The 21,333-nt window shown below is 40.8% G+C and overlaps 1 protein-coding gene across 5 annotated transcripts in view; it reads left to right on the top strand.

Moving 5' to 3' along the window:
• PPFIBP1 (PPFIA binding protein 1) overlaps positions 1-21,333 on the top strand; it is a 172,252-nt gene that overhangs the window by 109,676 nt on the left and 41,243 nt on the right. For all 5 annotated transcript variants that reach the window (XM_084646084.1, XM_084646083.1, XM_084646082.1 and 2 more), the window contains exons 4-8: positions 5,477-5,563; positions 7,607-7,720; positions 8,605-8,736; positions 17,831-17,923; positions 20,655-20,769. In XM_084646084.1, the coding sequence (XP_084502210.1) occupies positions 5,477-5,563; positions 7,607-7,720; positions 8,605-8,736; positions 17,831-17,923; positions 20,655-20,769 (541 nt within the window). The remainder of the gene's footprint in view (positions 1-5,476; positions 5,564-7,606; positions 7,721-8,604; positions 8,737-17,830; positions 17,924-20,654; positions 20,770-21,333) is intronic.

The following is a 21,333-nucleotide window of genomic DNA, read 5'->3' as shown; positions in this document are numbered from 1 at the left end:
AAAGGTTTCCTCAGTTTGAGTCTGAGATTTACTCATGAATGGTGAAGCTATTCATGATTTTTGTGGGTCATCCCAAATGAATGTCAGTAATACCTTTTCTGACACAGCACACCATCCTGTGAGATAGGAATAGGGGGTTAATGGTTTGGTGGCAAAATCTACTGGTGGCACAAAATGATTTGGGTTAGTCAGGATTAGAGAAGATCTGAGGAACTCGAGGGACCCAACAAAGCTAGATGAATGGGCATCATGGTGCAGATGTTTAGAGTTGACAAATGCTCGGTAATATGTGTTGGAAGGAATAATTTGAGCTATATACGTATTAATGGATTCTAAGTTAATGCAAACACTCAGGAAAGAGACATGAGTATGTCACTGGACAGCCCAGTGAAAAATCTCTGTTCAATGTGCAACAGTGTTGAAAACAGAAAACTAAATGTTAGGATGTACCCGTATAAAGAAAGGAATAAATATGTTATTATGGAATATAACACAATATAAAGCAAATATTTAGCTGGAATGCTGTGTTCAGTTCTGGTTATTTTATCTTTTAAAACAAAAACAAAAACAAAAAAGAGGGGCAGGAATAGAGGGGTTCAGAGATGGACAACAAAAATATCACCCTTCATAGGCCATAAGTGAGGCTAATTTTTGAGGGAAATTCTATATTTGAGGGAAAAGAATGCTTTAAAATGGCACCTGTTCGAAATTGCTCAGTGCTTTGGCGTGTTAAAATAAGTTTTAGTTGGTAGAGGGCAGATTAAACAGCAAAAGGTACAGGATATCTTTTATCACATGACTGTCCCCTCCAGAAGTGTGTATAAAAAGAAATCTATGCATACTCATTTAAAATGTATTTTTGCAATTGTTGCTGTGGGTTGCTGCAGTCTGTGCTGAGTCTGTGATTTTAGTAACTAGTAATGTCTTGATCCTGCAAGATTCTAAGTAGTCTGGACCTGATCCTGCAAAGCATTTTAAGCTTGTGAGTCGTCTCAATTATTTCATTGGGACTGCTCACTTATTTATATCATTAAAGCCAATATGAGTAAGTCTGCATTCTCTCCTCCCACCAAAACATCTTTTTTTAACACAAAACCTCCAGAATCCGCATAGTAAACCCTAAGTTACTGGTAGAGGAAAGCTTTCTTTGAAAGGAAGAAAAGTTTGTATTTTCATTCTTCATGTGCTTTGGACTACATGAAGTAGTCCAGAAATGCCCAAATGGTAAATCCTGACTTCTGGCAAATGCAAACGCTTTTTGGTAAATTGTAAATACTGACCTAAATGTCTCACAAGTTTCTATGAAAACAAGTATTCTGAGCTTGCTTTCCTGTACTATTGTGTACTGTTGCTGTGCACTGTTAAATAGCTGTCATGACCTACGCAGAGGAGGCTGCTTTTCAGCAATGGGTGAAGTTATTACTAGTGTGTGCTTTGTTCCTTCTGTAGGCCAAGCACACTGCACACATCAGTGGGTCTTTGCATTCCAGCATTCCCTGCCTCTCATGAGTAGCTCCATGTACACCACTCTCCCATCCCCCTCTAATTCAGGGACTCCCTACTACTCCCTTTCTCCCCCCATCCTCTTTGGGGCCCCCCATTTGCCCTTCCTCTTCATACCAGGTCTCCCATTCTCCTCCCCCTCCCCAATCTGCCAGAGGCTCTGCATACATCCTGATTCCATCCCTTTCCCTCCACCCTTCTTCTGCCTTTCCTTTCTGCCTGGGAGACACGTCATTTAGGGTGTCATCATTTTAAACTCTGGAAGGGTGGGTGGAACTGAGGGGAGGATATTGTTATTCTGGAAGTTGTTAATGGCGGCCGTCAACCCATTCTTTGAGATATAGGCAACTGGAAAGATAGTTGAAGCTGGATTCACGGGACTCTGGGTGTCCCCCATTTCCCGCTTTCGGTTTTTCCAGTTTTCATGAAAATCATTAAGGTTCTGCCTAGAACATTCTCTGAAAGTGAGGAATTGGTCGGATGTGCTATCGAATGATAGAGAAGCGTCACTGAGTTGAGCATGAGACCTTGGTTTAATCCACTCTAGTCTACACTACAGACCTATATCAGTATAACTACGTTGCTCAGGGGTGTGATCTTTTCATCCCCCCCTCCCCCAAGTGACGTCATTATACCGACCTCATCCACCCCCACCCCTGTCTAGGCAGTGCTGTGTCAGCCGGAGAGCGCATCTCCCTTCGACGTAGCTATGGCCTCTCACGGAGGCTTAGAGCATCTTCATTAAAGCACTAAAGCTACGCACTGGTGCGGCCATGCTGATGCAGTGTTTAAGTTTCGACCTGCCCTCAGTCAACTCTCTGTTTTTACACAGGATTTACAAAAGGTTTCTGGGTTTGGTTGATTTGGCAGTTTTGTTAAAACCTGTCATTGCCAGTACAATAAAAGAAAATCTGCTTGTTGGGGAAGAGAGAATACAGGCTTACTCTGCCCTGAATGGGATTCCCATCTATTTACTGTGGGGGGGGGGTTTATGGCAACATTTTTAAATGGTTTTTTTTTTTTTTTTTTTAAAGTTGTCAGCTCCAGGTATGGTCTGAAGCCTTTTTAAAATAATGATGTGGAGAAAATTTACTGTTGAGCACACACCAAGCCTGGGCCATCTGGGACAGAGAGGAAACTTTCTTCTCGAGCTTGGAAATGAAGTGTCCTAGCAAAATGCTATACTGACCAACAATGCTATCACACCTCATCAGTTTTCACCCATATTTGGAAGACTCTCGTGCTTTAGAATAAGCACCATAAAAAAGATATGGCTCTGTGTGTAGATTTCCGTTGGGGTCAGTCTGTATTGATTTTGCACAGAAAAGAAGCAGAATGAGCCAGTGGTTAGGGTGCTAGCCTAGCACTTGGGAGACTTAGGTTCAATTCCCTGCTACTGTGTGACATTGAGCAAGTCGTAACCTCACTGTGCTTGAGTTCTTCATCTATAACATGGGAATGATATTTCCCCACTTCATATGGGTGTTGTGAGGCTAACAGTGGTAATGGGGCTGCATAAGCACGTGAGATAGATAGAACCTGCAATGGAAGATGTTGATCAAATATTTTCACCATTTTGATTTCAGAAAACTAAACAGATACCAGTTATGTAACACTGATTTACAAAATAGCAGCAAAGGCTATGAACATTTGTTTTTCACATTATTCACACACCATGTAATTTAAAAGAAAGCCCTTCCCTTTAGCATCCAAGAAGAGTTTACTTGGGAAACTCTTGGACTTGTTTAACCTGTCTTTCTCAATTGTCTGTGAGGTAAATCCCGATTACTTCAGCTAAATTCCAGTGAACGCCAGAACAATTTTATGTAAACACAGACAATGGCTAAGCCTTGCCCTGGTGCTTAGAATCCAGCAGAGCCAGGATGAGCAGAGATACTGGCAGGTTATTCTGCATCAGGAATCCTTCGAGCACAGGAGTACACATGATGGACAGCTGCAGTGTACTCTGGGGCACGCTTCCTGCTCCTCTGAGAATGTTGACCCTGGTGCCAGGTATTGATTGCTTGAGTATATGACAAAAATTCTTGCCTTCCTGGGAAAGTGATACATTCTTCTTACCATGCAGTATCTCCCTGGTACACCAAGGTGCCTAGAAGCAACACACCCTCTGCCACAACACTCCAATGTAGCAAATGGCAGGATTTACCCCAATTTCTTGAGGACTTAACCTTTAACTGCTTAATATTTCTATAATTTTAAACTGAGCGGTCCTCCATTATATTTTGAATGTTGTACTGCAGTTTGCGAGAGTACAACAGGATGTCTGATTCTTGGAGCATGCATGGAGTTGCAGGGCTGTTCTGCTGACTCATGCAGGTAGTCATTAGACCCAGCTTGGGGAATTTCTTTTAGTATGTATTAAGAAGACAAAAAGAAGGAAAGAAACAAGACCTGATCCAAAGATTGTTGAAGTCAATGGGAGTCTTTCCATTGTCTTCATTGCCTTATATCAGGATCCCATGCTTTCCCAAGTGATTTATATGAGGATAGGAAGACTATTTTAAAAATAACTTAATCATTGCTGATATTATAAAATGCTTTGAAATAATGAGCGTGAAAGATCTGTGTGAATTAAATCAGATTGTTCTCCAAGATAGTTTACGTTTTTCTGGTGGAATCATTATGAAAAAAGGTCTTTCCGTTGATTCATTTTCCTGCTGTGTTTTCAGTTTCTGGGTTCCTGGGTAGCATCAACATAATTTTTTCTTCAAACTGAGGCAACTTCTTAAAGAAATGTATTCACAATACAAAGTTTTGCTTACACAGTAAAATATATCTGAGGTTGTGAAGGGATGCCCTATATTGTGTGGGGTTTTTTTAAATTACTCTGTATGTACTATCATGCAGCATGTTGCTCGTAAGTAATAACATTTGAAATAATTCATTTTGTTTCACCTCAGATGGGATATTTTGTGGTTGTGTTGTTTTTTCGCTTGGTGAGCTTCTTGAGGTACTCATCTCTTTGCCAGGATGTCTCAGAATGCTACTGTATCATGCAGATATTTCTAAAATGCTGAATGTGCAATAAGTGACTTTGGGCAATTGAGTCACAGAGGACCAATTTCTTCCTTCTCGTCTTTAAGTCCCCACATGCTCCTTGTGCTGAACATGTAGCCCTGTGTCTTTTCTTTATATTGTAACCCTTTTAGGCCGCAAAAATGTTAGGAATAAAATCTGTTTTTAAACTGCAAATTAACAACACTATACAGTGTAATTTTTATCCATAATAAATATTTGGATTGGTATCTAAAATCTGGTCTCTTTACAGGCTGCATAATGAATTTGAACCTTAAAGCTGAATAAATTTAGGTTCTGTCTATTGCTGCAGAATTAGAGCCAATGTTTTTTGCTGATTGCTACGTGCTTTAGCTTTAAGGAAATGCTTATTTACTTTTCATATGATAATTTACTGAGTCACTCAAGACCCATATGTAAATCTGTGGTAGAGCTCGTCCTTGACTCAAGGGATCACGGGTGATGATGATAGTTTGCTTGAGAAAAGTGACAGATGCTATTTTAAATAAATTGAAGAGATGCTAATTTTAAATGAATACATTCTCTTAAAAAGCTAACAGAAGCAGTGCTTTTAGTGGGGTTTTGTAGAGCACGGTCTTTTTATTTCCCTTTATTGCTTCCTCGTCTATTAATCAAAGTCTACATGCCGAAAGTAATGCTTAGTGGGCCAAAATCTCTGCTACTGTAACTTGCACTTGGTGGAGTTACAGCAGCAGAGAATTTGGGGCCAGATCCTCAGTTGGTGTAAATCAGCATGGCTCCATTGACCACAGGTTACACCAGGTGAGGATCTAGCCCATTTTTATATTTAAACCTCTTTCTTGAGGTATTGCATGTAGCTGGAGTTTCTAGGGCTCAGTTATTTTGGAGTTTTATTGATGAAAAATGCTAACAATATGATAGCATATAAACCACACTTTTTAAATTTCTTTTTCAGACTAATGGACATATATCTGGTAATGGAGATGTATATCAAGAAAGGTTAGGGCGTCTGGAAAATGACAAGGAATCTCTTGTTCTGCAAGTAAGTAATTTCCAAAGTTAGGTTTTTTCCTCTTCTGTGTATGGATTGTGCTTTAAATGACTGAATGAGAAGCTTTGAGTGCAACATTTGGACTGAGAGTTTATTTAATCTTGCTCGATGAGCTTGTTCACGAGGCCTCTACCTTCTCTGATTCTATCCCTCCTTCAGACGAACGTTTTCTTTGACACCTTAAAGAAATTATACAACTAAGAGATCTATGTATTTTTATTTGCTATTATTTTTTAATTCTTTATTCAGGAAAGGCTAGGTGGAGTAAATTCATAATCTGACTGATGTTCTCCTGGTCCTTCTTGTTTTAACTTCTTCCTTTTGTTTTTGTTAACCTTTTTCATTGCATCGGGTCTGACAATTGTAAGAGCAGGCATCAGGTCACCTTACCTGTAATATGATGGAGCTAGTATCCTGGGCATTGTAAAGTAACTAATAATAGCTAAGTAGGATCAGGGCTGCTCAATAGCTGGATGGGCTAGGTAGTCCTACAAAATGACATTGGTGTGAAGATACCTTTGAATCTGATTTGATAGTAAAATAATGAAGTAGCATGGTCCTCAAAGGCATAGTGCTGGTAGACCTGCAGATTCCCAGACAAGACTCTAATGAGACCCCAACCAATTGTGGACATTTCTGAAAAATACTATGAGTTCTTAAAAGGAGGTATGAAGCCCTGTGATCCTGACTGAATTGCAGCTTTGGACAATTACTATCCGCCTACCAAAAATCCCACTGAAATTTCAGCAGGCCAGTGGATTTCTTTTTTCTCCTCCTCACCAAAAGGAAACGAAGGTCTCGTTTACACTAAAAAAATTAGTAGTGAAAAATCCACACCCCTGAGCAAAGTAGTTAAACTGACATAATCCCCAGTGTTCACCTATCCGTTGACCTAGCTACACCTCTGACGGGGAAGTTCATTACCTATGCCTCCCATCAGCATAGGCAGTGTCTACACTGAAATGCTACACTGGTGGATCTGCAGTGCTGCAGCTGTGCCGGAGTAGCATTTCAAGTGTAAACAAGTCCTCAGTAGCTATGGAAACAATGGGTAGGACTAAATGGTCAGTTTTCACAATGGAGAGAGGTAAGCAGCGGAGTCCCCAAGGATCTGTACTGGGACCTGTATTACACTATTCAACGTATTCATTAATGATCTGGAAAAGGGGGTAAACAGTGAAGTGGCAAAGTTTGCTGATGAAACAAGACAGAAAATTTCATATGCCACTCTATAAATCCCATGGTGCACTCATATCTTGAATACTGCGTGCAGTTCTGGTCGCCCCATCTCAAAAAGGATATAATGGAACTGGAAGAGGTTCAGGAAGGGCAAAAATGATGATCAAGGATCTGGAATGGCTTCCATATGAGGAGAGACTAAAAAGATTAGGGCTGTTCATCTTAGAAAAGAGATGATTAAGGGGAGATATGATAGAGGTCTATAAGATCATGAATGGTGTGAGGAAAAATGAATAAAGAAGTGTTATTTACCCTCTCACACAATACAAAAAACAAGGGTCACCTGATGAAATTAATAGGTAGCAGGTTTAATACAAACAAGAGGAAGTACTTTTCATGCAACACACAACCTGTGGAACTCATTGCCATAGGATTTTGTGATGGCCAAAGGTATAACTGGGTTCAAAAAAGGTAAGTTCATGGAGGATAGGTCCATGAATGTCTGTTAGTGAAGATGGACAGGGATGCAACCCCAGGCTTGGGATGAGCCTAAACCTCTGGCTACCAGGAGTGGAAGACAAGGGTGGATCCACTCCATTATTGCCCTGTTCTTTACACGCCCTGTGAAGCTCTGGTATGGGCCATTGTCAGAGACAGGATACTGGACCATGGTCTGATTCACTATGGCAAGTCTTATGTTCCTCCTCAGCACATATAGCATAACTATTGCAGAACGCCTCCTATGTGCTGTAATTGCAGAGGTTGCCTCTTATTATTTATTCCTTGTCCTGCAGGGTGATAGGTGCTATATAAATTCAAGGTAGTTATGGATTTTCATATTTCTGTACTCTACAGGTAAGTGTACTTACTGACCAGGTGGAAGCACAAGGAGAAAAGATTCGAGATTTAGAGTTCTGCCTAGAGGAGCACAGGGAGAAGCTGAATGCCACAGAAGAGATGCTGCAGCAGGTATTGCGAGGAAGCCAGAGCAATTTCATTTCTCTCACTGTCTGTGCTTAGTAGATTTGTGCGGTAGCACTGAATACTGTTTTGTCTGCTTCTGTCAGACTGGTGTATTTAGTACAAAATTTGGGAATTTATGGTGTCACATGAAGAAGTGATAACTTTCTTGTTTACAGTTCTATTTTATTTGTTAAAATCGTTCTCATTCTGAGTCATGTCAGCCCTATCCTGCAGAGTAAGGATCTATTCCTACTCTCATTGGAGTCCCTGCACTGACTTCTAAGGGAGTTGGATTGAGGCCCTAGGTAGGATGGGTGTTATTTCTTAACTCTAATTTATTGTAACTCTACTTGCTGCCCTTGGCAACTGTGACAACCAGCAGGTTTGTTGGGGCAGCTGTTCCTGGGTCTGACAGCGATCACCCCACTACCCATGATCCTCGATGCATCCAAGTTAACTGCATCCAACCCGCAGCCACCAATTGTTCAAGGATTATCTCTCTCAGTGGCTGCTGAGTTGTCAGGCCTAGAGCAAACTGACTTGCCCAGGACCTGGGGATGTCCATTATTCATGTCCTTTTCCTAACGGGGTGGAATTGGGCATTCCAGGGGAAAATCCCTCGTTAAGCTAGAGTTAGAAGTTGAGTCCTGATTGAGACAGGCAGCAGTCAACAGTCAAGATAGGCATTCAGTTAACCAGGTTAACGGTGGCTGGTATTCTTTGGCTTGATAGATTGGAGGAGGAGTCCTGCCTTTCTATCCAAGAGTCCTCTAGATGCAGGAAGGCCAGTTTCCTGCTCTCTATTTCTTGGGGCTGATCTTAATGTGGTGCTAAGCATGTAATTTTTCCTCCTCAGAAGAATAACTCTGTTCCTCTTCATCTTGAATCAGGAACTTCTGAGTAGAACATCTCTTGAAACTCAGAAATTGAACCTTATGACAGAAATTTCCAATTTGAAGCTAAAGCTAACCGCTGTAGAGAAGGACCGATTAGACTACGAAGACAGATACGGAGACACAGAGGTGAGTAAAACAGATGAACTGATCCTCAGAGCTTCATGTGGTTTCAAGTTACGTGAAACTTTCTCTCAGTTTAACAAAAATAACTTTCCAAATTCAAGTCATTCTGAGTCAGAAAGAAATGGGATTTGAGATGGACGGGCTCATGGTGGGAATGAACAGGTACCTTGCCTTGCTGTGCTCCAAACTAGGAGGTCACACTCAAGCATGCTCTTGTAATGAAAGACTTCTCACTGATGTTCAGTGAGAGCCAGACAGCATCTGACAGTTCTTTTAAATATCACTCATTTGACAAGTCAGAGTGTAAAATCCTGTCCCTATTGAAGTCAATGGGAGTTTTGCCATTGACTTCAGAGAAGCCAGCTTTTCACCCAGAGTCTGAAATGAGTGTCAGATATCTAAAATGCCAGCAGATATTCACTTAGGTCTGAATTCTGCCAGACTTTTACATGGGTGCACAGGGATGGGAGGCGAGGAGATGAATATATAGAGCCCTTCCCACAATGAACGGCTTGAATCAAGGGCAGGCAGAATTGCAACCCATGACTCACCTTCCTCTGGCTGCACATGGGCTAAGAAGTGGCAACTTAAAAATGAGTATGTTGCCTCTGTGTTCCGGAGAGCTGTTGGCCTTGTCTTCACTGCAAAATCTGTACCATTTTTTGAACACACAATGCCACCCAGAGCTCCCAGTAGCACTTCCCTTTAGGCTAACACAATCACGCCCATAATGAGCCCAACAAATGTGTGTTTTAATTTCTTTTTGGAAGATGGAGCTCTCTGTTGAGGTTCACCAGAGTTAAGCCATTTAGCATGCGGCTTGTTATGCACAGTACCTGCACTTTTTTTGTTTTAATTTTTAAACTGACTCTCTTACCGTGGCTTTCTGCTACAAGGCTCAAACTGGCCAGCCCAGTTCCATGTGGTAACAGCGAGGGTGAATTGAGCCACCACACAGTGGTGAGCTATACCATGCCAACAATCTTCCGGTGGCTGTGCAAGTTATTGCAGGCCATTTTAAGCTCTGATTTTATAAAAAGAAACTTTAAGTTTCTTACCCTTAACGTTGCAAAGGTAGGATTCCAAACGTGAATGAATCTGTGGAAAGAAAGAAAGAAACAGTAATGTAATTCTGGGAGGAATGACAAGCCCCATTAACTTCAATAGTGCACTCATTCTGAAGGCTGATGATGATAATGTAAATATCAACGTTCATCATTTTAGCAAAGACATCTAGCTACTGTGGAGCTATGAGCAGAGCTTGCTTAGAGTTCTGTTGCCTTTTCCTTGCAGCCTGATCCCAGTTTTATATGAACGATTGCTATTGCCTAAAAGCAGTGAACTTAACCAGTTCAGACAAGTGCCATACATCCCAGTGCTGCAGAAATAAAATCTCCATCTGGCACAGGCAGATTGAATTCTTCTTAGTATTGGTAGTGCTGTGATGGGTCAGTCCCATTATAATCGACTGGTTCTTAGAACTCCCCCAACTTGTAATGTTCTTTACTCAGCCCCGTGACACGCAGTAAAATGTGAAATTCTTTCCTAAGACAAAAAAACCATAAAAGATGCAATGTGATCTGATCCTTACAAACTAAAGACCTCGCTGAGCAGTAAACACATCGGTACGAATGGCGAGCGCTTTTTTTTTGGGAGGCAACATTTGACCCAAATGATCACAGTAAATGCGTATTGCTGAAACTGAATTCTGCTCTGACTCTGCTTGGAAGCATCGCTTGGTTTCTTAAATAAGTTTTCCGAAACAGGTAACAGAAGTGGTTGACCCTTCAGTGCTTTTGCTTTACTCTTTTTCTTTTTTTTTTTTTTGGGGGGGGGTCTTCTGATTACAATTTTTTCCAGTCTTTCCTGTCATCCCCTTCTTTCATTTCCCTCTGCACTGCAGTCACTCCATAATGTTATAGCAATACTCAGACAACAGATGGAGAAAGTGGAGGTGGAACTAGCACTGTTCCAGGAAAAGAGGTTACAGTATGGGGATCAAGAGGTGACTTTTCCACACCATGCATTGCAGCTGTAGACTCTGTGCAAAAGGCTTACTTGCATGGCAGCTATTAATACCAATATTTCTCTTAAATGCCTCCGAATATACCTAATCGTGGTCTTTTATGGGAATAAAAAGAAGATGCTGTAATAAAATAACATTCAACTTAAATTGCATTTAAATGCAATTATTAATGATGATGATTAAGAATAATGTAGTTTTATTTGCAGGACATCCATGCCAGAACTAATAAATTATTACTAAAATGTGTCTTGCTTTTTTTAAGAAAAAGGTAACATAGAGCTGCTTGCTTTATTACAGAACTTATTAGTTCTATGAGCTAGCTAGCCCTTCATGGCAGTAAAGAGTTGGTGACCACTCTACATATCTGTGTTTTATAGTTTTGGGGAGTAGAATTTTAAAAAGCGCTCATTGTTGACCTAACTCTATCCCCACTGAAGTCAGTAGTCAGTTGATTTCAATGAGGCCAATGCTGAGTGCTTTGAAAATCCCACCCTTGTGCCATTCACAGGCACAAAACCAAACAGAGAAACTTCATATCCAGAAGAAAGCACAATCAGCAAAAATGTCCTGAGCCCTCCAAAGAAGATAGTTGATTACTCCAAAGTACAGAACAGACTTTATTACTGATTGAGTTAAATAATTTACTCCTACACAGCCATCCCATTTTTGCTTAAATCTACTACTAGTGCTTCCCTTTCAACTGGAAGTTAGTTTACCCTATTCACTGCTTTTCTTTAAATGAATACTTCCTTTTATTCTTTTTGCATAATTTCCTTCATCAATTAAATCTTTGTCTCCTAGAGTGGCTCTGTCCAGTATTCTCAAATACAGTAGCTTTTCAAGGTTTATGATGTAATTAATTTCAGTAACTCAATCAGTACTGATCTATTTTTTTCTATATTAAATAATCCCAATTGTGTCAATCTGTTCTCTGGTAAAACCTCTCCATCTATTTCTGTCTGTATCATCTTTTTGTGCTGTGCTCTATCCAGCTTGACTGTATCTTTCTTGAAGATGGCCAAAGCTGAACATTTTGGTCCAAATGTGGTGGTATGGATAACTAGGTAAACATACCTCGCAGTACTTGAAGCCTTCCAAATGGGAGGAAATTTTATTTAGGGAGGGATGTTCAGTCAGCCAGACATGACCCTCTACAGAGCCACAACTTGAAGTTAAAACTATCCTCCCTTCAAGGTTCAAACACCACACTCCTGTGTGGGGTGATTCTATGACATAGGTGCTGGAACGAGGGGTGCTGCTACACCCCCTAGCTTGAAGTGGTTTCCATTATATACAAGATTTATATTTTGGTTGAATGGCTCTCAGCACCCCCACTCTACAAATTGTTCCAGCACTCCTGATCTCTGAGTGGTGCAATGTCTCCTATGGTTGAAGGTCGCATCCCCCAATGCCAGTAGGGGGAAATGAGCCCCACAGCCTAAAAATGTCCTGAATGTGCCCCAGCAGCTACCCATTCCCATTACTCATGCTAGGAGCATGATTAATATGAGCAGGAAACGGAATGGGGGTGCTGTGGGAAGACAAGAGGCTACATGCCGAACAACCCTGATCCCCAACATCTGAGCCTGTCATGGAAAGTCCTCCGTAGAAGGAAAAGCTGTGGAGTATGAACTGCATAGGTTTTGGGGGGAGCCAAAGATTGGAGCATAAGAGCTGCACTTTGTGACTTCTGTCTTTTGGACATGTATGTACACCTAGCCCAAGCTATCATTTTAACCCTTTTGTGTGTGTGTTTTCAGAGGAGAGGTTAAATACACGTTGAGCAGGTTCTCCAGAAAACCGTCTCATATTGGTGTTTCACTTTTCACTCTAGGCTTGATCCAGAGCCCACTGAAGTTAATCGAACTCTTGTTGATCTCACTGGGCGTTTGATCGGGGACTAATGACGATATTGTGGTTTTCCATCACCATATCTGAAGACCCAGGGGAATTTGGTGCAGATGTGGCAAGCACTAGCACCAGTTCCCAGAAGTAATCTGACCGTGGACTGTTACACTGATTTGTTTTAGAGTAGCACTTACAGGCCTCCATCAGCATCGAGGCATCCATGCACTGAAAAGTTTATAATCTAAATCAATAACATAGACAAAGGGTGGAAAAAAGGACAACACAAGCAGTTGATGAGGGAACTGAAGCACGAAAAGATGGACTGGGATTTTCAAAGGAGCCTGAGGAAGTTAGGTACTATTGAAAATCCAAGTCTTGCCCAAGGTCAGACAGGAATTTAGTGGCGGAGCTGCAGATTGAATCTATATCATCTGAGCACTCGTCCAGTGCCTAACCACATGACCAACGTTCCTTCCTACTAAAGGAGGCCAGGCTAACTGCAGTTCACTGTGTGTTACAGAAGAGGGGGAGCAGAGCTACGGAGTGCAAAGAGCAGGATTGTGGCTTCCCACTGTGTAGATGCATAACAGGGCGGCGGAGGCTGCTTATTCCCCCTCTTTCTCCTTGGCCCATCTGTGCAGGGATGTAGTCTGGCCCATGTGTGCTGATGCAAAGGTTTTATATAAACCTACTTCTCTGCCTTGGAAAACTGACAAAGGAATGTAATTTATAGTATAATCTCATATATAACATACTTTGGCAGGAAATGAATTGTTAAATTTTCTTCTGCAAAACACATGGGTGATATTTCAAAAACAGAAATGTGGTCATAGATGTTCTTTAATTCGTTTTGTCGCTTTGCAATAGTTGTATAATATTTTTAATGATGATGATTATGAATTAGACAGCACCCAAATGTGTAGGAAGAAGTTGATTAGAATAAATAACAAGGCATGGTTCCTGCCCTGAAGAGTTTACAATCTAATATTAGACATGACACAAAAAGACAGTAACTATCAATAGGGGATGGGCTGAGAAAATGCTTGGCTTACAGCAATAATATTACCCTTAGAGGTTGTGTGCACATCTTAACAGTTCTCTTAGTTCTCTTTTTTTTTTTTTTTCTTCCATTAAATTAACCGGAAGGAAGAAATTTTTAAAGGGATTTTGAATAAGGATTTGATTTTCTTTTTCTGGTATTTTCAATGTTAAACAGTTCGTGATAAAGTTATAAGTAATAACTTTATCAGTTACAGACATACACTAGATTATTTGCCAGTTGTTTTGAAGTCAAACATATAGCAACAAAAAAAAAATCCAAATCTATTTCGATAAAAGTAATACACAAATCTAAGGCCAGAGACGCAGGGATTTGATTAAAAACTTCAACATTTTTCATGAGCAAGGTACAGTTCAGTGTATTTAATTGTGTATGTTTATAAGAAGACTGACATGCTCTATCAGGTCCCACTTCATCCCTAAGTTGATGACGGGTAAGGAAGTGCTAGGTGGAGCCGAGTTATAAAGTTGTACGCTAACATAGGGATCATTAACAGACTCTTAATGATCTCTCTTTTAATTAACTTTCTAGTTCCGGTAGCTTAACTTGGAAGGGGTGTAGCTATATACCCTGACCTTCAAGTCAACTGTAAATTTTTGAAGTAGATGGAGAAGAGCTGTTTTATGTGGCAAATTTTTTCCGTTCCTTGTTTAACCACAAAAACATAGTTCCTTCCCCTCCTCTTCCCACCAGTTCAGAATTGCAGCTTCTTCAGTTCTGTTTGTGGTTCACTGTTGATATTTGCAATTTTAAATGGTCTGAGCTTTCTTAATTGACCCAGTATTGTTGTCAAGGGCATTAATTTGTGTCTCTGTAAGGAGATATTCCCCTGCGTTACACCAAATCTGTTTCGCAGAGTGCATACTCCAAAGACACAGGCATCAACTGGTTCAAAGTGGCTGGGAGGGCCACAGCTGTATTAAACTATGCCCCAAATGCTAATTAAAACTAGAGGGCAAGAAGTGGTGAAAGTCGATAGGATGGTCTGCCTGTGACGTGCTGCCAGACCAGATGCCTGGTCTGCCTGTGACGTGCTGCTTCTGGTTCCTGTTACTGCATCTCAGTTCAGGGGAGCAACCCAGTCCCTCAGAAATCACGGTAATACACCATTCCCAACAATGACCTGCTGCCTGATACTGGGCTAGATGTGCCACTAAGCTTCCCAAAGAGCATGGGTGCTTCTGTAAGACTCATCAGTCCTGGATAATAAACCTGATTCCCATTTGGCAGGAGGATGGTTTATTCTACCATCTTACAAATGAAGCAAGGTTAAAGGCTAGAGCTCCCAGAACCTAGTGAATGACACAGTTAGGGTCCCCATTTAACCCTTACTGCCAGAAGTACCGATTGACCAACAGAAATAGCTTAAATTAAGTTGCAATCATGGTTCAGGATAATAAATCTTACAGAAAAAGGGTAGGGTGGGGTTGGGGAGTTTATTCAACTTTTATCTGCCTCCTGCTTCTTGTCTGATCTTCATTAAGAAATAAAAATATTGCTACGTGGTCTTCAGATTCACTGAGTAGTTAGCATAGTATAACCAGTGAACTAGCTAAAAGGCAAGTAGGTGGAGAACATCTGGAACAGGGGTTGGAAGGCAAGTCATTCCAGCTACCCATAAATATCCTAAGAAGGGTGCCTGTCATTGACTGGCGTGGATGAAAGTAGACTGCAGCACCTTATATAGAAACTGGTAAAACAGAGCACCATGCTGTTGTCTGGGGCTTGAAAGTTGTTAAACTAGGAGGTTTTAGTCATTTTTCTATCTTCTTGTGCCTGTTTTCCAGGACTCATAAAAAAGCTAATGTATTTTTCTTGAGTGTTTTTCAGGTGAAACAGCATTACAGTTGCTACAGTGCATTTTAAGAATGCACTTTTAGCCAAAATATAATACTGGTCTGGAGATCAGGATTAACTAACAAAATTAGACATGATGAATAAAAAGCTAGCCAGAGGCTTCTTTCAGACCTTAGCACTCAGGGAAATGTTTTCCCCTGCCAAACAGCAAGTTCAATATACCTTTTGTTATTTTCCAGCAGGCCATGCCTTGTTTACTTTCATGGGAGAGACATTCTGCCCAGTGGTGAATGTTCTGTGCTAAAGAGGCTGAGGAGTCCAAAGACACATGCTGCTCATTTCTGCTTGGTTTAGCTACCTGAGGATGTTTATGTAATCTAGTGCAGTTCCTTCCCCTGTGCTCTGCAAATACAGATACAAAGGATGCCCAATTCATTGTACTTACCACGCGTGAGTCCTCAAAAGGTTTCACAGCTCAGTTTGGAAGTTTATCTGAGAGGATAGTCTGGTGGTGAAGGACTGGACACTTGGGTTCAATTCCTGGCTCTGTGACGGGCTTCCTAGTTGACCTTGGGCAAATCACTTAATCTGTCTCTGCCTCTGTAAAGTGGGGATGTTAATAATCATCGGTAAAGCTAAGATCTTGTCATAGATATTTTTAGTTAAAGTCACGGACAGATCTTGGGCAATAAAATAAAAATTCATGGAAGCCCATGACCTGGCCGTGAAAATATCCATGACAAAATGGGGAGCCACTGGGCAGATGTGGGGGCGGGAGCTCTGGGGCCCCCCACCACCTGTGAGGGCTTGGAGATCCAGGATTCCCCTCTGCCTGTGGCTGGGTTCCCGGCAGCCCAAGGTGGAGGGGAGCTGTGGGGGGCTCAGCCAGAGGGTCCCCCTGCTGCCTTCGGTTTCTGCGACCTCCGTGACCAAATTGTAGCCTTAATCATCAGCATACTTTCTTGAATCTTGATTGAAACACTGTCAAACTTGGGTTTAGTCTCACCTCTTTATTAAAAGAGTTCTACAGCTGGTATTCCGCTGCTCCGAATGTTCTACCTCTTCCCCCGCCGCTCCCCCAAGAATGTTGAAACCTGCTTGTCCCTAGCTGCATCACTTCGGGTGAAGTGTAGCTGCTTCGGAAAGCTCAGGAAGGGCATGGCAGTCTTTGCAGAAGTCCGATCCCAATCCATTAGGGTTAGGATTGTGAGCCTGGCTCTGAAGCAAAAGGGGAGTCAGTGGAGTTCACAAAGCACACACTTGACAGCGTTCACGGCAGCTTTTGTTACTTACGAGGCATGTGGATTTCAGCCTTTTGGTGGCAGTTGCATTCACCCCCTCGTGGCGTATGTTGCAATGCCGTCTAACTTAACGTGACCAAAAATATGGACCGCTGTGAATAATATCCCATTCGTTTCAGTGACAATATAGGTCACAAAAATTGATAATAGGATGTCATCTGCTGGGACTACATGCACAAATAAGGTGAGCATAATTTGGGTTCACATTGTGTTATCTTTTCTCAATGCTCTCCAATAACAGGTCTATTTCATCTGGTTGTATAGCCTCAGTTAAATGTAACTTGCTTATATAGACCCTTTATGAAGCCAGCATTTGATTTTGTATAACTGGAGGGGTTTTATTCTGGGTGACTACTATTTTACCATTTGTATTTTGTAGAGAGGACCAGAAACAAGACCTAATTTAATAGGAATATTGAAGAGTTACTGGGACAGAGTCTCCATTTCCTTGTCATTCACACCTGTGCAAAATGGGTGTCAAATGCTACCAAATCAAGCCAGTAGCATTTTCCATGCACCTTCTAGTCACAGGTATAAATGACTACACAAGGTGCAGGATGGTGGAGGATCAGGCTGCTATTTTACTTAAAAGTTGATAAATCATCTGATTGTTGCCTGCATGCATTAATTTGGTGCTTTGAGGAGGAAACCTGGAAATCCATGGGTCTGATTCTCAGTTGCATGAAGGTCTCTTTATGCTGCTCTGGAAATATAAAGGTGCTTTGAAGGGGCGGCGGTGGGGGGGGATGGGACGCTGTGTACATAGGGAGCACACCCGCCACTGAAAGCTACCTTTTCCTCCCCTGCTTCCCTCCTTCATTCCTGTATTGAATGTAGGAACTTGGAATTGGAGTCCATGGATGGTCCACCAAGCTCTGAGTTGCTTGAATATTTGTCCTGACCTAATTTTGAACTTTGAAGTGTCTGTATGCACAATGTGTGTGGGTTGTTTTGTTTTGTTTTTGGTATTGCTTTGTCTTTACTTTCTCACTGATGTATGGTTGTTTATCTGGTTTGTTTTGTTTGTTGAATTTCTCTTTTTTTTTTTTCTTTCCTTTCACTCAGGGTTTGATGCAGGAAATCAATGAATTACGGTTAAGAGTGGGAGAGATGGATAATGAAAGACTTCAGTACGAGAAGAAGCTTAAATCCACCAAAGTAAGTTACACTGAGGGAAAGAGGGGAAAGATGGGCGTAAGCTACAAATTTTGGAACTCTATCTGGTTTTCAAACATCCTGAAGTCTTGGGAATTTGCAGATCGAGGGCTTTTGTGATGCTCATTTTAAAAAAACAGACGAGGCATTTGCAAATTTCGTATCAGGTTCTGATTTCAAACCTCAACACAGAAGTTCAGGAGAGTTCAGATCAGGGCCACAGGTTTAGCCCCATTTCTGAGAGGCACCATTGCTTTAGTTACAAAGATTGCTGCTTGCAGCTAGTTATTTAAATTCTGTTTAGATATTTGTATGCTTGTGGATCAGGGAACATCATTAGTAATGAGAAAGGCGTGGACCATGGGTGGGATGAAAACTGAGCATTATTTTCTTTTAAATGTGCTATAAATTATCCATGTTTACCCTGAAGAGAAAGCAGTAACCTGAGCAATTCTAGCATGCCATTTCTCTAAGTATCTAACTCTGTTGTGAATTCTGTTATCTATCTAGCCTTGTTTCTTTTCTATCATTAGTTTTCTCTCACTCCTCTATCTCTGTCACCAGTCTTTAATGGCCAAACTTTCTAGCATGAAAATCAAAGTGGGTCAGATGCAGTATGAAAAGCAGCGGATGGAGCAAAAATGCCAGATATTAAAGGTGTAGTAGATTGTGGGTAATATTGGGCCTGTTTTGAATCCTTTCTGCACCACTGCTTTGTGGTCTGTGTTTGCATCTTGCTGTCATGCTGTCTGTGTTTTTTATTGATTACTTTCTGTTGACATGCAGTGTGCTCTTCCCACTAGAAACTAAACTTTGTGAAATGAGATGTTCCTAACAAATTGTTTTTAGGGCATAAATAGGACTTTACAGGGATTTCAGTGGTTCACAGGCCTTGGGTGGTTTACCCACAACTTTATTTTAAATTTAAAGTATCCCCATTCAAAGGGGTAATTTTCACTCCTACAGCTTGCATTCATTATTCAGAAAAAGCTCTTACTGAGCTGCTTATAGAAGTAGACTCACACACTAATTTCACGTGAATTTCTTGCCAAAGGCTTGTTAATGTATTTTTAAACAAGAAAATAATTGTTGTAATATATCAACTTCCTCAAATATTATGAGCATAATAAATTAACAGACCGTATGTTGAGTTAATTGGGGAAAGTACCCTGCATCAGAAACTGAATGCAACTCCAATTTAAATCTCAATTATTGTACTAAAAACTCTTAAAGATTCTATGATAGGGACACATTTGTGGAAGAATGTAGGGCCCAAACCTGCGTGTCCTGTAAAACTAAACCTCCCACTCTGAAACCAGTACCAGTTTGGAGTGTCTGGGGAATGCAAAATCAAGCCGTTTTTTCTGGAAACATTGGAATCACTAGTGAAGCTCAGAAAGGTATTTCAATCCAAATGTTACATTTTAGCATATCCGTTTCAGGATTTAATAGAAATGTTAGACATTGCAAAGGCAATTTTGAGTTTTGCTTTTAAAAAGAAAGTTGAGCAAATGCCATTTTATAATTATCAAATATGCTTCCGCAAAGGGTAAAATCCTATTCCAGCTATTGCCATAAGAAATCCCAGTGAGGCCAAAGGGACATGTTGTTCAGATGAGCAGAATTTGGCCCAAAGTTTGGAAACAAAATTTAATGCTGGGTCAGTGTGTATGGGGGTAGATACAGTTCAGAAGCATTTATCTGACCCCAAGAACCATCTGAGCTTTGAGTGTTCCAGTGAAATGGGACCCATATCCCAGCCACCCTCTTTGATTTTGGTTTACAAAACCGAATCACGGCTGAGGTGTTGCAATAGCAAACCCTGCTAAAGTGTAAGTTATAGGTGAACTAATCTGTGTAGGTGCAGTGACCCGATCCTATGTTGTCTGAATGGAAAGTGAGCATAGATGTCCATGATGTTCATGAGGTTTGGTTGGTTTCCTTATTTAGACCCTCACTGCTAAAACTGCCTGTGACTTATTTTCTTTCTTTTTGTCTGAATTGCTTTTCAGAGTGTTTGGCTTTTTTTTTAATATTATGACTGATTTTCTTTCATAGTCAGTTGTGTGTATTGATAAAACTGTTAATGGCCTGTTTTGAGACAACGCTGTATTTAAAGAGAAAAAAACACCTATTAGCCTTCAAACACATGCAGTAAGCGCATACACCCCATGTGTTCGGATACTACATGATAAAATACTAGGCCGAAAATATAGCACGATTCAATTATTATGCAACTCTATTTCACTTTCAGCACTTCGAACATACAACGTGCTGTGAAATTGCCGTGAAGCATATAGCCTCATCCCCTTCAATTTTACTATTTGTGCATGCTAAAAAGAAATGCCCCTTTTTCCCCGATGCTACTTTTAATTCAGACCAAAAAAAAATCATACATTTTAAATTGGTGATGGTACTTGCATGGAAAATTTGGTCTGAATCCAAACTATTTCCAAGTTTGGGGCTGTTTTGACCCAGGGGAAGGGTCTGTCCTGTTAGAGATAGCAGCTTTACTGCAAAAGTTGAGATTCAAAGTTTTGGGGACAGATTCTCAGCTGACGTAATTATTTCAGTGGGCCCATAACAGTTTGCACCAGATTAGGCTCTTCTCCCTGGGCTTCTTAGGTGTGAAATTTTGACTGGGAACCATCTCTAACTTAAATAGTAAAAAATATTTTAAAATTCTACTTAAACCTTGTTCTTCTCATGGATAAATGATTATGGATCTATACAGGATGAACTGGCATCTTTGAAAGAGAAATTGGAACAGAAGGAAGCAGAAGTAAGAAAGTTACAAGAAAAATTGGTTTGCAAGATGAAAGGAGAAGGAGTGGAAATAACTGACAGAGGTAAGGACAAAAGAGGCTCTCGGTTAAGTGGAGGTTTCTAGAGGTGTCTTTTGCACAGTTGTAGTTATGCCTTACTTGTTTTAAATAATTGTTTCTGTCAATTGTTATAAGGGAATCATCGTTATAAACCTCAGTTTCCTTACACATTTTGCCAGCATGTTTATTCCTTTTAACATATTCGGCGAGTATTCACAAAGCAATCCTAAAACCTACAATGATAGGTTGTTGATTTGCTTTAAAATAAGGTGACCAAGTGTTTACAACTCTGAGGCCCTGTCTACAATAGAAAGGGTTTGCTGGGAATACCTCCCAACCCCATGTAGATGAAGCTTGTAACTGCAAAAGTATAGTTTACTGCTCTAATGGAGTAAGTTATACTGGCAAAAGGACTTTTTTGGGGGCGGGGTATAACTCCATCTATGTTGGGACTTGGCATAGCTAAGTCGTTTAGGGGTAAAGGAAGAAAATCACTCGCCTGACCAATTTAGCAGTGCTGATAGGGTTGCCAACTCTGACTGAAGCTATCCCAGATATTTTTTCCCCAACATGACATAATATCATTTT

This window comes from Lepidochelys olivacea (genome assembly GCF_965140295.1).
Source record: "Lepidochelys olivacea isolate rLepOli2 genome assembly, chromosome: 1".
Classification (NCBI taxonomy): Eukaryota; Metazoa; Chordata; order Testudines; family Cheloniidae; genus Lepidochelys; species Lepidochelys olivacea.
This window is presented reverse-complemented; position numbering and strand designations above follow the sequence as displayed.